General features: G+C 35.5%; 1 protein-coding gene across 1 annotated transcript in view; it reads right to left on the bottom strand.

Annotated features, from left to right (window-relative positions):
* Positions 1 to 329: 329 nt before the first annotated feature.
* The window catches only part of MAN1A1 (mannosidase alpha class 1A member 1), a 151,457-nt gene continuing 134,079 nt past the window's right edge, over positions 330 to 17,707 (bottom strand). The window contains exons 10-13 of the mRNA XM_064486733.1: positions 8,803 to 9,022; positions 7,865 to 8,037; positions 3,434 to 3,549; positions 330 to 3,053 (exon numbers count right to left, since the gene is read on the bottom strand). Of these exons, the coding sequence (XP_064342803.1) occupies positions 2,927 to 3,053; positions 3,434 to 3,549; positions 7,865 to 8,037; positions 8,803 to 9,022 (636 nt within the window). The 3' untranslated portion in view covers positions 330 to 2,926. The remainder of the gene's footprint in view (positions 3,054 to 3,433; positions 3,550 to 7,864; positions 8,038 to 8,802; positions 9,023 to 17,707) is intronic.

Here is a 17,707-nt window from a genome sequence, read left to right as displayed (position 1 = left end):
GTGAAGGGAGTGTGATCCCCTCATTGAACTGCAAACTTTAGAACAAGGATGATACTGTGTGCTATTTCTGATACCAAACTCTTGCCTCTACCCTATGTGCCTCAGTGTTCAACATATGCTAAGATTCTTAATAAAAGTATTTGATTAACCAAAGGTGGTGTGTGCAAAATTAGTTGCAATTTGAAGTTTTTAATGGGAAATACTTCCTTGTCACGATTCCCTGGGTGTGGCATTGAATCGCTGTCAGGACCTCGTATTTCCCTTTGTGACAGTACACGCTCATCCCAACATACACAAAAGCTTCCTTAAAAGGAGAAAAACATAACAAATGAGGAGATATATTAAAAGGCTTTATTTACAATAGAGAAATTTTACAAATATAATTTTTAAAAATTATGTGTCAATCTATTATGTTTCCCATAACATTAGAGATTTATATAAAGTTGGAAATGACAGGATGGATTTATGCACAAATCAAGAACAGTCAATGGAAGGAATGGGTAACACATGTGAAGGCGTCATGACAAACATCACTGAATTCTGTAAACTGCCATACAACTTAAACGTGTAATATTAACTGCACAAACTATACCAAAACATATGCAGAAACACAAAATTAAATGCTGTTTTAATTATTCACTTTTTGGGATGTGAATACATAAGTAAACTTCATTGCACAGTTTTTGCTGAAAATGAAAGACAGTATCTACCTAAGGACTTCAGTTGTTTAAAATAATTAACACAAACTATATAATTAAATTATACCATCATAATATTAATCTCTTATCTTGTTTACATTTTTGGTGTTTTGGGACTTGCGTTAAAAAAATCCAAGTTCTACAATTGAAAGAACTTTGTTCTTGCCATTGGCTGAGCAGCATGTAGTATAGTCACCTCGCCTGTTAATGCCAGAACACGGATGGTACCTCCTAGTGCAGTGTGTGCATACAATCTGATTTTAATATCCTATCTGCTGCAGAAATACCTATTAGCTTGTGCTCTTTCAAATCAGATTGAAAAGCAAAGAAAATAAATTAATTAAAATTGCTAGTCCAAGGACGTTCATATGAAAATTATAATCTAAATATATATGGTCCAATTTTGACAAGAATCTTCTATATTTTGCCTTTAAGCAAAGGCACTATCCATTCATTTCATAGGGTGAGCTGAAGATGTGAGTGGAAGAAATTATTCTGTGTCACAGAAACACATTAACATAGCAATCATGATGTACTAAAGGAGATCTTTTTCATTTACTAATTGTACTGATCTATTCTTTGACATATACCAATGTATAATATTGAAAAAAGGGTAGGTCATACAAGGTGGTCCTTTCAGACGAAGGAAATCTTTAGAAACACTTTCAAAAGCTGAAAGAGTGAAAACAACTAAGTCTGTTGAGATGTAAGAAAATAATTGTCTTAAAAAATACCAGGTTGAGCCCCATGAAATGACTGGTATTGAACAGTTTTTAAAGTAAAAACGCTTCCATTTCATGTGCTTCAGGATAATCTGTGGGGTGGCACTGACCTGCCCGACCACGGGAGGCTGAAAATGCAGGTGGTCAAAGCTTTGTACCTTGGGACAGGCATCATCATATTAGCCCTTTCATGAGAATATATATAAAATAAGAAAACACAAGGTGTCACCAAATCTATTCTTGGGAAAACAACTCATATCTCAAAAAAAAAAATGCTTTGAAGAACCATATAATTATTTTGATTTGCTACAGGACTGTGGAGGATTGGGAGTGTCCATTCCTATGTATTATTTCTAAGCGGAGATCTCTATGTTGAATTTAACCAGATAAAATACACTATACCCTAATTTGGCCGAAAGTTTTATTAGATTTTCCTCAATTGACCGTGAAGAGATACATTAGCATTTTTCAGAGTTAAATCCTGCTTTCATAAACTGAAATGAAGTGACTTACTACATTTGAGAAAGGGCCCTCTTCAAATCTGAAAAATCTGAATCAAATGTAATGCTTTCTTTTTTTCAAGAAAACAATTGAAGATGAAATGCAAACTAAAAACCATATGAAATACTCACCCTCTCTGTGGAGAGACGCATTTTCTTCATATATTCAGATAAAAGCAAAGTCTAACACACTTATAAAAGTTACACAATTTCTCTTTAAAAAATATAATTCAGTAATAGCAGAGCTCTGCAAAACTGGAAAGCTCACCTTGCTGTGTGGTAGGAAACAGAGTAAACTGATTTAATGTCAAACTTGGGAACTAATTCCCAAATTAGAAAACACTAATATAATTAACCAACAAAAATACACCGTGGTTCCAGTGAAATGAGGTCAACAGGAGATGATCCTTTTGGGATGAGATTCTAATTTGAATTACAATGTGAAGTCTTTTAGAAGACATTCTATCAAATAACGATAGACCCGCATAAGGAGGCTGTCACAGTTATAAGATCTGTCTCTGGTGGATAGACAAACCAGATTAACATAAAATTGAAAAGGAAAGAGCTTTTTCATTATTTAATTTATTATTATGGCTTTTTGCAACATGGCAAAACATTACAGCTTAAAGCAGACATCATCTCCTCATAGAGGAGGAAAAAGTTTTGCAGTCAAATCAAAATCGTAATTAAGAGGTCATTGGTATACCATTCTACTCAGTTTAACACAAATGATACCATACCTTCATGAACTCCAGAGATAACAGATTACTTAAAAAAACAAGCAAACAAACCTGTGATTCACTGACTGAATAATAAAGGATACAATGAGGAATTTATGTCCATTGATGCCTATGATAATAAACATAAAAGACTGCAAAACGATTTTAGAACTTAGGATAATCACAGACCTATTAATAAAAATTCAGCATGTGCCTGAACACCAGAAAAGGAATTATTAAGGTATGCAGTGAAGGGAGTGGAGTAGAGTAAAACATAAAATGTCTTTTTATTGGTCATTGACTTCAGCTTTCTTTATATTATTAGAGAGGACAGGGAGAAGATGGGCTTCGGTATTGAAGATCCAATGTTTCAGGGGAAGTAGATCGTCATCAGAAAATATTAAGTACAAATATCTGGAAAGAGAAACATGGGTGTATGAGGCCTGGAGACTCTGCCAAGGAATGAAACCACAAAGACAGAAAAAAACCACATCAATGTCTCCCTTCATCTTACGGAGAACCATGGACAACAGTCAGGGAAAGCAAAACCCTGAGGAGGGTACTCACTGCTGAGCAAAGATGCTGCTTTGCTCGTGTCTGAGAGCCACACAAAGCGGCCCCAGGCCGTCGGGCTTACACGTGACTGAAGGCACACCTGCAATTATCGCCACGCATGTACAACGGCATTCAGAAGCAGTCATGCCTGACGTTATGCAAGTGTGCTCACGACACAGACAACCAGAAAGATCTGTCCAGGTATCCCAGTCATACATGCTCAGAATGATTTTACTCACTTGAGCGTCTCTGCCAGGAAGAAGCTCTGCTGCACGTCGTCGTAGCTCTCACGGCTCAGGTAAACGTCCCTGAGGCCTGAATAGCCTCCTTTCAGTCTGCAGTGATTTTCCAGGGCCTAACGCACCAAGAGGAGGAGGGAAAAACAGTCACTCTTCAGTAAACTGATTGTCACGAATTTTTACTATAGATCGTCATATTTAAATAAAACAAGGATTCAAACTGAATGACAGACAGCTACAGGTTCAGGCAAAAATTTCAAACATGGTAACAGGAAAGTGTAAATAAAGTATGAAAAGTTAAAGGACATGTGGACAATCTATTTCATCTAACTGGGAACGCTCTCACATTTAGTTTTAGAATAATTTTTCAGTGAGTTTTACCATTTCCTCCTGTGGTCTAGAGTAGAGTTGGTCAAACTATAGACCACAGGAGAATCCAAAATTTTGCTTTTATAAATAAAGCATTCTTTAGTATACTGTATAGCATAGGGAACTATATTCAATCTTGCAGTAACTTATGGTTAGAAAGAATATGAAAACAAATATATGTATGTTCCTATACAACTGATGTACTGTGCTGAATACCAGAAGTTGACACAATATTGTAAACTGATTATACTTAAATCAAAATATATTAAAAAAATAAATAAAGTATTATTGAACCAGAGCCATGCCCACTTGTTTACATACTGTATGTGGTTGCTTTTTCACTATCGTGGCAGAGATGAGTAGTTGCGTATGGCCCCCAAGCCTAGTTCTCTCTGGCCCTTCCAGAAAAAGTTTGCTGACCTCTGGTCTAGAGAGATTGTTAATGCCAATCGGGATCCTACACCACTGCTTGAGAAAGTGTACTGGACCCAAAACAGCTGCCTCTGTCATCAGAACATCTTATTCCTTAAAAATTGACTGTGGAATACTAATTAGTGATACTGGTGACTGACAGATATAAAGGGAAAAAATGGAAAGCAGCGAAAAAAACATGGCTGGTGTCTTATTTCTGAACTATATTTTTCTTTTCTTTAGTCTGGGATGGAAGAAGATGGGATGAATCCACTGGTAACCAGAGAGACGTGATCCTGTGTTGCTACGCTGCCTGACTTTAGTGAGTATCATAGTCCGAGATGGGAAGAAAACATTGGGCAGTGTGGGAATGAAAATTTAGGTAAGAACCTAAAACAATTTGCCTTCCACTTAGCTGTCACTAACGTGACTGTTGTTTGTATTTTGAAATTACATTGATTTGCTTTGCTAGTTACCAGGCATATTCATCTATAGGAAAGTTATTTTCTACTCATTATATCTTATTAAATCTATTAACCATATGGTCAAATAAAGATGTCCATTGTATAAGAACTGTCATCAGAAATCTGGTTATAATTCATAGAACATGACAAAAATAATAAGACTAAATAAACCCCCTAATATTTATAACGAGATAAAACATAGGAAACGCCAATAAGATAAAGCTACTCTCAGATTCTCATGTCATTTTTTCATTTCTTCTTCAGTTTTCTTTCACAAGTCACAACCCTGTCCCTCTTTTTTCACATGCATAATTATATTCCATCTTCCTCCCACTTAGCCCAACTACCAAGAAGATATGGCATTGATCTTGCCGTATTAGTTGAGAAAATCTTCACTGGCTAGAAAAGGGCTTTGGAGGAAAGTATAGCTCTAATGACCCGGGGCCTGGAAGAGGGGAGAGGGAGGCAAACCCAGGGAGTAGGAACGGGGCGCTGAGAGCTCAGCTTCCATCTGCGGACGTTGATAATGAGGATATTGATTCTGCATGTGAGGGCTGGAGGGCAGAAGGGAGCCGTGAGGAGAAGCATTTAATTACCAGGTTAAAGGAAATCTAACTGGCAGCCTACTTGAATAAAGAACACGTCTCATGATGTGGTACTTTCTAAAAGCCCTGGGGAAAATAAGAACAATCAACTTAACAACAAAAAAAAGTGCTTTGATTATATTCTCAGTTGCAGACAATGAGCTAAGTCAGGGAAAAGCCTGAAGAAAGGAACTTTCTGGTCTTATTATAGTTTTCCTTTCTTCCTTTTTTGATAACAGTTCTTTTTGATAAAAAGTCAAATACCAGATACATGGTGTAGGCAAAAAAATTATCGGTAAAAAAAGAAAAAAAAGTCAAGTCTAAATTTTAAGACTTTAGGGACGTGAAGCTGGGGACAAGCAGCTCTCCTGGGCTCCCCCAATAGGCCTGGTTCTACAGTTTCTCCACAGCAGAAGTGGTCGTGTATTCATGCCACTTAGTCTGATCAGGACATCATTTGACTACAACTTGTTCTTGGGATTCTCAGCCTCTGGGAATAGGATTCCTCTGAGAACAGAGCATGAAACAAGGGTTGGATGCATGGAGTTTTTTTGGGAGGTGACATCAGGAAGTGAGCCAGCGGGGAGAGGGAAAGAAGGAAGGGAAAAGGGCCAGGGGAAGACACGGAACAGGTCACCGCTCTGTGCACTGGGGGCTCACTCCTGCCAGGAACCCTCTAAGGAACCATGTAGGACACATCTTGGAATTATTCTTCAGAGGAGTAAGACTGGGATAGTTACCATCAACTCCAAAACCTCACTGGCTGAGGGTTGCCCCTGGGGCCGCTAACTCTTCCACATTTCCCAGACCACAGCCAGCTGCCTGGGAAGGGGCTCAGAGTCAGAGTAGCTGAGAAGCCCTGGGTGGTGATGCTGTCAGGAGGCCACGGTGCCCCAGCAGCCAAAGTTGAGACACAGGGTGGGGCTGGGGGATGGGATACAGGAAAGAAGGGGAAAAACGGCCGCCACACCTTCTAAGTCTATGATCTTTGTGCTTAAAAAAGGCAAGAGCCTCCAGCACTCCTCCCTCCCCACTACAGCTCAAGTCCTAACAGAAGGTACCAATGGCAGAAACGGGGGGAATCCCTGCTTTGTGACACAGGGAAACAATCTAACATCATATGCTACACTAAAGGTAGACAATAGATAAAAATCCTAACACATAAAGTCAACCTTATTCCCCTACAAATAAACAAACACCCCTGAAGAACCAAGCAAATCAAAGCTGCCTGCCCACAAGATGGTAGAGATTTGCTGACTTTCCATTTTTGATCAATCCCATCATACATTTTTCACATTTTCACATCTCTAAAACTGGCATGCCATAATTTAATTGGTAGTGTCATGCTTCCTTAGTGGTATATAAAATAACGGTATTTCTTATCAATTATGGTGTCTTATACTTAATGATACGCTATTCCTGATATTTTCAATTTATCTGATGTTTTCAAAGTGAATATTAACGTTAATTCCTTTGCTGGTCTATCGAAGACCAAAGTAATTCCCATCACTAAGGCTTAGATGAATCTCAATTTTAATATACTTTTCTCAGAGGAAAAAAAAGATAAATTTAAAGAAATTGGAATTACCATTGACTAAACATAATTAGAAAACTTTGCAAAAAAAAAAAAAGAGGCCTAAAAGCTGCTATTGCTTAAAATGACTGACAACTGGTGATAAGGCACGCTCAAAATGAAGACGGTAATGGGCAAGATGCATCAACGGCTTCCTAAGATATTAGTTAAATTTTACACAAAGGCAATATTCATTTTAGATTTCCTGAGAGAAGTTATTCTTAACAGTTTTAAAAGAAAACTAACTTTCTCACAAAGAGTGCTAGACAGTAAGAGTGTAATTAAAGCATTTGCTAGTTCTTACCCCCTGAATTCCCTACCACTCCTTTTGGAATAATAGCTCTTAAAACTAGACATTGTTTGATGCATATCCTGGAGGGTGCCTCCGCTGGCATCCAGCACACAAAGTGTTTAGCAGGTTAGTTTAGGAAGATGACACAAAACATTCAACAGGAAGAGACCCAAGAAATGACAAAGATAATTAACACACTGGACAGATAGAAAGCTTAGAGCTATTCAGAGAATCCGGACACTAGTGAAGGAATATTCTCGTACAAAGCAGTTCCTCTATAAGTACTTTCTAAAAGATCTGCATAGCTAATTTACTCTAAGTAAAACCATATATTATCATTTCAATGCCCCAAGACTAAAAGAAGCTACCACATAGTGGCTTCTTGAAACAGACAACAGGCAGGGGTTGACTATTTCCAACTTGCCAGTAACCTTCTGTGGAATTAAGTGATCATCATTTTACAGTCGTGAGAACTTAATTTTATAATATTCTTGTCTAGATTTGTCCTTCAATACCAAAGCAGGCATATTTACATCACTGTTACATAAAGCAAACCTGAATCCAGGGATATAGGATGACTTAACTGAGAATACTCAGTCTTGAATGGAAAAATGGCTGGTCAAAGCTTTAAGTTTTAAAAATCATAGAAAAGTTGATATGCTAGATTTGTAGGTAGCACTGAACATTTTCTTCCAGAGACATTTATATATAAGAAACGTGAGCAAATTAAAACGTCACCTCTACGACTTCCCAGGCCCATTTCCTGTACTTTGGGTCATGAGTCAGTCGCCACATGTACATGTAAGTCTCGACAACTTCTGGCCGTAGGATGTAGTATTTCTCATTCTGCCGTGTAGCAATGGCTTCAACACCACCATCGAATCTGAAAGCTTCTGGTCCCAGTTTCATAACTAAAGGACATGCAACAGGTGACAAGGGTCATTGTCCTAGACAATGCTTAGTGTCTATAACTAAAATGAAACTAGAAAGTACTTTATAACATTCAAGAGAGATGCCAAAACAATTATTTTATGGAATAGTTATCAACATTGTATAATAAGCAATATTAAATATACCTTTCTAATTTATTCATCAAAAAGAGTCCATCTTAGAAAATGGTAATGATCCTTTATTTTCTTTCATTTAGCCACCATTTACTGAGTACCCAATGGGTAGGTGCACAGCACCACCTCACTAGCGAGCTAGAAAATCTGTGGTGGAGAATTCTAAGTCATTACATCGTGAAGGGTATTCAGTCTTTGTGCTTCGAGCTTCTGTTTTATAAGAAGGGAGCCAGACTCTTCATCATCTATTTCATGGAGATTCTGGGAAGATCAATTAATAGTTTAGAAAATACTAAGTTTCTTTTGCACTGAGACAGAGATTCTCACCAATGTTATTTACTTAAAGCAGGGCCAATAAGTCAGACTGATTTAACACTTCATGGCCTGGATTTCTGCTTCTTGGTAAATGAAAGGTAAATATTTTTATGTAGGAAAGCAGTGCCTCTTAAAGTAAAAATATAAATTCCTTTATGATATTAATCACGAACACCAAGTTTCATCAGGCATATTCTTTTGAGGGCAACAATGGACAACAAATGGACAAAGTTCCTTACTGAATGGAGCAAAAAGCATGCGGGAACAAACTGCAAATGAAGACGAGCGCGTACTCACATGTGCGATTGTAAGACTCATGACAGGTACGGGCGATTTCAGTCCCGAGCTGAAGGTAGTGTTCGGTCAGGCCTTTTGGGGCGTCATGTGCCCCAAGTGCAAACATGCCCCCAGCAAAGCAGGTCAGGTGGCCCATCTTGTGTTCCAGGAGGCCCCCTTTCCACTCTGCGATGTAAGTCAGCCCGTTACTCGACTTCCGGATCAAGTGGGTCTCAATTGCCTGAAAATCATACTTACTTTTAATATTTTGTAATCTCCTCTCAAATTTATACTAAAAACACCCCCAACATTAAAAAAAAAAAAAAGAAAAGGATAAAACATCATTCACAATTTGAAATCGGTGCTACAAGTCAATTCAACCTGAAATTTCATGTCACTGCTTTCTGTGTATTTCCTCTAGCCCATGCCTCACTAGTTTGGTTAGTCAGAATTAACGCTGTTGGGCCAGCCCGGTTGGCTTTGCTTGGTTCCCTAACTAAACACTTATAGCCTTTATACCCCCCAAAGGCTGTCTCTTTTTCAAAGACAGGCCATGGGTATAGTGGTAATAGTTGCTTTAGTGTATTTCCATTTTCACAAATGAAGAAACAACACAAAGCAGCACAGGCTGTACCATGAATGATGAACAGAGCACATCTGTGAGTAAAACCCAACCTGGCGGTACTTCCCTTCCTTTCCCTCTCCTAGGCGTGGGGAGGCAGCAGAACACAGTGGGAAAAAGGAGCTGGTCCTGAGTCCGATTGCTTGGCTTCAAATTCCAGCCCTGACACTATCTGTAAACTTTGTGGGTTATTTGCTTACGATATCCTTAAATTTCAGTATCCTTATCCAGAAAATGGGAATAGTAGTATCTACTGTGAAAATGGCAACATTTTGTTTATAAAGAGATCAGTACTATGATTAGCACTTGATAAAGGTCACTTATCATGATCACATCTCCACTGTGGTCCAACACTTGAATTAAATTCCTCATAATAATTCTATTTAAAAAGGACATTAATATATAATAAATAAGTACTTTTTTTTAAAAAAGAATAAGGTCTATAAATTTGGGAGAGATGATGTTTACAAGAATGATTTATTAAACACCTTTTATTTCTGCCCAGGACTGCTGATATTCTTTTGATTAGATAAACAAAAGAAGTCTTATTTTTTTTTTAAACAAAAATGTAGTGTAAGTGCTTGGCATCACTGTTTCTAATTACTGTAATAGGAAATGCCCTCCCCCCACCCAATTTCTTCATGGAAGGAGAAAGACTGTGACTGTGACTGCACCTGTTATACTATTAACAAAAAAGAGACGCTTTAAAAAAAAAGAGAGAGGATTTTACGAAGCACATTTGGGAATACAGGCACACCTCATTTTATTGTGCTTTGCTTTACTGCACTTCACAGACTGCATTTTTCACAAATTGAAGTTTCGTGGTGACCCTGCATCAAGTTCATGAGTCTATCAGTGCCGTTTCTCCAACAGCATTTGCTCTTTTCATGTCTCTGTGGCATATTTTGATAATTCTCAAAATACTTCAGACGTTTTCATTATTACTATATTCATTATGGTGATCTGGGATCAGTGATCTTTGAGGTGACTATTCCGACTCACTGAAGGCTCAGATAATGGTTAGCATTTTTTAGCAATAATGTATCTTTTACTTAAGGTATATATGTTGTTTTTTTAGACATAATGCTATTGAACATTTAATAGCCTAGAGTATAGTGAAAATATAACTTTTATATGCACAGGAAAACCAAAAAAACTCATGTGACTTGCTTTACAGTATTATTTGCTTTAGTGCAGTGGTCTGAAACTGAACTCACCATACCTCTGAGGTATGCTTGTAGCAGGTACAGACAAAACTTGTGATAGAGAAGAATGAATGAAAATGAATAGATACACTGATGAAACCTCTCCCACCTTTATTGGAAATAAATTAAACCAAGATGGTAAATAAATGAACACACTACTGTGCTCATTAACTGTGGTTAAGCTAATTTTATTGATGATCTAGTTATTACATTAATATTTCATTCTTATTTAATGCAACTGAATATCTTAGCTATTTACATTTATAGCACAAATTGCAATAAAGTCCTTCAAGCAGATACTTGTTCATCACCCAAGAAATGATTCTTTCTACATGACAAGAGTAATGGTTTTTGAGCAAGGATTACAGAACCATTATTACCCTGTTATGGATCCTGAATAAAGTACTATATTATTTTTGTCATAATTCTGACCAAGTTGCTACCTCTCAAAATAAACTACAACGAAGTTCCAAGATTTTTAAAACAATGTTTGTGTGGCAATGGGAAAATTTTAAAAAATATAAAGGGGAAAAAACAGCCTTTAGTGGCTCTAAAAATGTTGTGTCAAGCTGATGTGAGAGCTGTGAGAACTGATTAGGAAAAGAGAGTATTATGTATTTTGTGATTTCATCCTCCAATATTTGAAAAAAATTAGTTGGCTGTGCCTATAGAATCCTAAATGCCTAATACATCACCTGCCCAGGTATCATTCACTCCAATGGACTTCTGGCAGCATTAACATATACCACTATGGATTCTCAGAATGATCTCCAGATGAGGCCATAACAGCCAATTGAAAACTCAAAGTATTTTGTTATTAAAACAGCTAAAGAAAACATGCCACTCTGGGATTAAATGATTCTCAAAATGCACCGGAAGCTAAAACTGATGAACTATATCTCCAGTAACCCAACTGTCAAAAACAATACTGTAAGGGATTCTCTCCTTCACAATAACGACCTTTTAAAGTACAACCAGCACAAAGAAACTTTACTATGTAAGACATGACTACTTCTTAAAACCAGAAGTGTAATTGTTCTAGCTTTGCTAAGTTGGAAATACACAATGGATTGAAAATGTTTTTACTATTATGAGAAACAGGAAACACTTCGACTTCATTTGTTCTTAATGGATTTTCCTATCCATGGTCTGCCTAAATACAATATGTTGAAAGCTGTGTGGGTATAGTTCTAGAAACTGGGGAGAAAGTATTTCAGAGGGTATTTTAAAGTTGCCTTTCCTGGTACTTCAAAATCTTAGGGAAGGACTTTAAGATTAGAATAATTAAAATATCTGCCAGGACAGTAATGAAAAATGACATAATGGAAACCACACTGTATAGAGAACTCCTTAAGTTAAAACCTGAAACCTCATAGGATTGAAGAAAAATAAACCTGGAGGAGGCCATCTGGACCATATCCTAGTTTGCTTTTAATATGTGTCATGTGCCTTCAAAGCTGTGAATGTGTGAAATGGCCAATGTCTAACTAAGGTGTTCTGGTTTCTATATGTGAATAGTACAGAGTATTTGCTCTACTTAGTGAAGTTCACTGTTTACCTTGGAGGGAACCAATGTAATATTGAATCTGGTCAACCAGAGCAAAGTATGTTGTATTTATATTTAAATAAGTAAGTTGTCCTGTTTCAAAACCACCCAGAACTCTTTCTAGGAACATTAATTTTAGAACAATGGTAACATCATTGAGATTACAGATTTCCATTCTTCCCCCTACAAATTACTACTATTGATTATAAAAATAATTTCTAAGCTGTCAATAAAAAAGTCAATTTTCTGATGATTTAGTAATTACATTATTTAAGATGTCTGATAATGATTAATATTAAAAAACATGAGCTACCATATAAAATACTTATCAATCACAAAGTTACTTGATTCTGCTAAAAGCTTTTGTTCCTAAAAAGTTGGATTTGAGGTTCAAGTATTTTATATAAAATAATTTTCTTTTTAAACTTTATTTTCAAGTTTTATTTTCACTTTTGATTAAGGCTTAAATTTGACTAAGGCTTAGTTTACTCTTACAATGGCCACCTCTTACAGATTTTGTTAAGTAGTTTCTAACTTATCTTATGAAGTTTATGCCAAGAAAGACATTTAAGTGTAGTATGGAAATTCTTATTCACAAATCCACAGTGGTGAGGTAGAAACAGATAGGTGTTAATACAAATCTTAGTTTGAATTTTGGTTCCACACTCAACCTCTCTGAGGTTCAGTTCTCTTATCTGTAAAACTGGGTGAATCATATCTAAACTACTGTAAGTGGCTGGGCCTGATAGGACATCTCCTATATAAGGTCACTTCTCCAAGATCGGGATATGTAAGTTACCTATGTAACACAAGGAGGAAAGGGGAGATAGAAAAAGAGCCAAATGAAGTGGATATAAGCAATCTATCTGATAAAAAGTTCAAGGTAATTATCATAAAGATGCTCACTAACAAGAGAAGAATGAACACACTGAGACTTCAACAAAGAGTTAGAAGATATAAGGAAAAAAAGCCAAAGAATACAATAACTGAAATAAAAAATATACTAGAAGGAATAAAGAGTACATTAGATGATGCAAAGGAAAGAATTAGAGAACTGGAAGACAGAATAGTGGAAATCATCCAAAGTTGAACAGAAAGGAGGAAAAAAAGAATTAAAAAAATTAGGTTAGTCTAAGAGACTTCTGGCAAAACGTCAAGCATACTAACTTTCACATTACAAGGTCCAAGAAGCAAAAGAGAAAGAGGAAGGGGCAGGGAACTTACCTGAAGAAATAATAGCTGAAAACTTACCTAACCTGAGGAAGAAAACAAACATCCAGATCCAGAAAGCAAAGAAAATCCCAAACAAGACAAACACAAATAAGTCCACACTATGACACATCATAATTAACATGGCAAAAATTAAAGATAAAAAGACAATCTTAAAAGCAGCAAGAGAAAAGCAGCTAGTTATCTACAAGGAAATTTCCATGAGACTATCATCTGATTTTTCAGCAGAAACATTGCAGTTGAGAAGGAAGTGGCACAATATATCTAAAGTGATGAAAGGGAAAATCTTAAAACCAATAATACTCTGCCTAGTAAAGTTATTATTCAGATCTGAAGGGGAGATAAAGAGTTTTACAGACAAGCAAAAGCTAAAAGAGTTAAGAAGCACTAAACTGGCTTTACAAGAAATGTTAAAGGGACTTCTCCAAGCAGGAAAGAAAAGGCCACAACTTGAAATATGAAAATTATGAAAGGAAAAATCTTACTAGTAAAGACAAATATACAGTAAAGGTAGTCTATCAAATACAAAAAGTTAGTAGAAAAATTAAAAGGCAAAAACAGTAAAATCATCTATATCCATAAAAGTAATAGGGATGCACAAAAAAATGTAATATTATGTCAAAAACATTACAGGTGGTGGGGGAATAAAAATGTATAGTGGTTAGAGTTCATTCAAACTTAAGAGATCATCAACCTAAAATAATCATCTGTCTGTCTGTCTATCTATCTATCTATCTACATACCTACCTATATATATATATATGAATGACATTATATATGAACCTCATGGTAACTACAAACCAAAATCCTATAATATATACACACAAAGAAAAGAGAAAAAAATCTAACATAAAACTAAAGATAGTTATTAAATCACAAGGGAAGAGAACAACAGAAGAAGAAAAAACAAAAAGAACTATAAATACAACCAGAAAACAGTTAACAAAGTTAAATACATATCTATAGTACTTACTTTAAGTGTAAATGGACTAAATGCTCTTATCAAAAGACAGAGTGTCTGAATGGGTGAAAAAACAAGACCCATATATATGCTGCCTGCAAGAGACTCATTTCAAATCTAAAGACACAAACAGATTGAACATGAGGGGATGGAAAAAGTTATTCCATGCAAATGGAAACAAAAATAAAGCTGGAAGAAATATCTATATCAAACAAAACAGACTTTAAACAAAGACTGTAAAAAGAGACAAAGAAGGGCATTACATAATGATCAAGGGACTCAATCCAAGATGAAGATAAAACAATTGTAAATATGTATGTACCCAACATAGGAGCACCTAAATACATAAAGCAAATATTAACAGACATAAAGGAAGAAATTGATAGCAACACAACAATAGTATGGACTTTAACCCCCCATTTACATCAATGGACGGATCATCCAGACAAAAAAATCAATAAAGAAACACTGGCCTTACACGACACATTAGACCAGATAGCCTTAATAGATATATAAAAAACATTCCATCCAAATGCAGAATACACACTATTTTCAAGTGCATATGGAACACTGTCCAGGATAGATAATTTAAGAAAACTGAAATCATATAAGGCATCTTTTCTGACCATAATGGTGTAAGCCTAGAAATCAACTATAAGAAAAAAACTGCAAAAAACACAAACATGTGGAGGATAAACAATATGCTACTAAATAACCAATGAATCACTGAAGAAATGAAAGAAAAAATAAAAAAATACCTGGAGACAAGTGAAAATGGAATTACAATGATCTAAAATGTACAGGACACAGCAAAAGCAGTTTTGAGAGGAAAGTTTTTAGCACTACAAGCCAACTATAGGAAATAAGAAAAATAAATAAACAACCTGACCTTATACCTAAAGGAATCAGAAAAAGAAGAAACAAAACCCAGAGTTAGTAAGAGGAAAGAAGTCATAAATATTAGAGCACAAATCAATAAAATACAGACTAAAATAAAAAAAATTGAAAAGATCAATGAAACTAAGATCTGGTTCTTTGAAAAGATAAATAAAATTGATAAACTTGTAGCCAGACTCATCAAGAAGAAAAGGGGGCCCAAATAAATAAATCAGAAACAAAAAAGGAGAAGTTAAAATAACACCATGGAAATACAAAGGGTCATAAGAGATTACCATGAATAATTATATACCAATAAAATAGACAACTAGAAGAAATGGAAAAATTCCTAGAAACATACAATCTCCCAAGACTGCATTGGGAAGAAATAGAAAATATAAATAGACCAATAACTAGTAATAAAATTGAATCAGTAATTTAAAAAAGTCCCAACAAACAAAAGTCCAGGACTGGATGCTTCACAGGTAAATTCCATCAAACATTTAGAGAAGAGTTAACACATATCCTTCTCAAACTATTTCAAAAATCGTAGAGGAAGGAATGCTTCTGAACTCATTCTATGAGGCCATTATCACCTTGATTCCAAAACCGGAAGAAAAAAAAGAAAGAAAGAAAATTACAGGTGAATATCAGTGATGAAAATAGATGCTAAAATATTTAACAAGATATTAGCAAACCAAATTCAACAATAAATTACATGGATCATACACCATGAGCAAGTGGGATTTATCCCAGTGATGAAAAGGATGGTTCAATATCTGCAAATTAATCAATGTGATATATCATATTAACAAACTGAAGACTAGAAGTCATATGATAATCTCAATAGATGCAGAAAAAGCTTTTGACAAAATTCAACATCTATTTATGATAAAAACTCTCAACAAAGTGGGTCTAGAGGGAATATACCTTCACATAATTAAGCCCATATGTGACAAATCTACAGCTAACATGAATAAAATGCTGAAAGGATGAAAAGCTGAAAGCAACAAGATCAGGAACAAGGCAAAATGACCATTCTCATCACTTTTGTCCAACATAGTTTTGGAAGTCCTAGCCACAGCAATTAGACAATAAAAGGAAATAAAAGGAATCCAAATTGAAAAGGAAAAAGTAGAACTGTCACTTTTTGCAGATGACCTGATACTATATATAGAAAAATCCTAAAGATGCTATCAAAAAACTATTAGAACTAATAAATAAATTCAGTAAAGTCACAGGGTTCAAAATTAATAGTCAGGTATCTGTTGCATTTCTATACATTAATCACAAACTAATAGAAAGAGAAATTAATAAAACAACCCCATTCACATTTGCATCAGTAAGAGTAAAATACCTAGGAATAAATCTAACCAAAGAGGTAAAAGACTTGTACTCTGAAAAGTATAAGACATTGATGAAAGAAATTGAAGACAACACAAACAAATGGGAAGATATACTGTGTTCATGGATTGGAAGAATAAATATTGTTAACATGGCCATACTATCCAAGGCAATTGATAGATTCAATGCAATCCCCATCAAAATATCAAAGGCATTTTTTTTTTAACAGATACAAAACAAATAATTCTAAAATTTGTCTGGACTCACAAAAGACCCCGAATAACCAAAGCAATCTTGAGAAAGAAGAACAAAGCTGGTGATATCACCCTCTCTGATCTCAAACTATACTACTAAGCCACAGTGATAGAAACAGTAAGGTATTGGCACAAAGACAGATACATAGATCAATGGAACAGAATAGAGAGCCTAGTCAGTTTATCTATGATAAAGGAGGCAAGAATACACAATGAGAAATGAGGAAAAGATAGCCTCTTCAATAAATGGTGTTGGGAAAACGGGACAGCTACATGAAAGAGAACCAAACTGGACGACCTTTTCACACCATATGTAAAAATAAACTCAAAATGGATTAAAGATCTAAGTGTAAGAACTGAAACTATAAGACTCCTAGAAGAAAACATTGGCAGTACGTTCTTTGACACTCATGTTAGCAATGCTTTTTTTTTTTGATCTGTTTCCTTAAGGAAGGAAAACAAAAACCAAAATAAACAAATGGGACTATATCAAATTACAATGCTTTTCTGCAGTGAAGAAAACTAACAAAAAAGTGAAAAGGCCACTTACTGAATGGGAAAAGATATTTGCAAATATATCTGATAAGGGATTAATATCTAAAATACACAAAGAACTCAACAAACAACCCCATTAAAAAATGGACAGTGGACCTGAATAGACATTTTCCCAAAGAAGTCAGAGAGATGGCCAACAGACATATGAAAAGACATTCAACATCACTAATCATTAAGGAAATGCACATCAACCACAATGAGATATCACCTCATACCTGTCAGAATGGCTATCATCAAAAGGACAACAAATAACAAGTGAGGGGAGGATATGAAGAAAAAGGAATCCTTGTGCATTATTTTGGGATTGTAAATTGGTACAGCTACTATGGAAAA

Source organism: Camelus dromedarius, chromosome 6, assembly GCF_036321535.1.
Source record: "Camelus dromedarius isolate mCamDro1 chromosome 6, mCamDro1.pat, whole genome shotgun sequence".
Classification (NCBI taxonomy): Eukaryota; Metazoa; Chordata; class Mammalia; order Artiodactyla; family Camelidae; genus Camelus; species Camelus dromedarius.
Note: the sequence above shows the minus strand (reverse complement) of the source record. Positions and strands in the feature narration are given on the sequence as shown.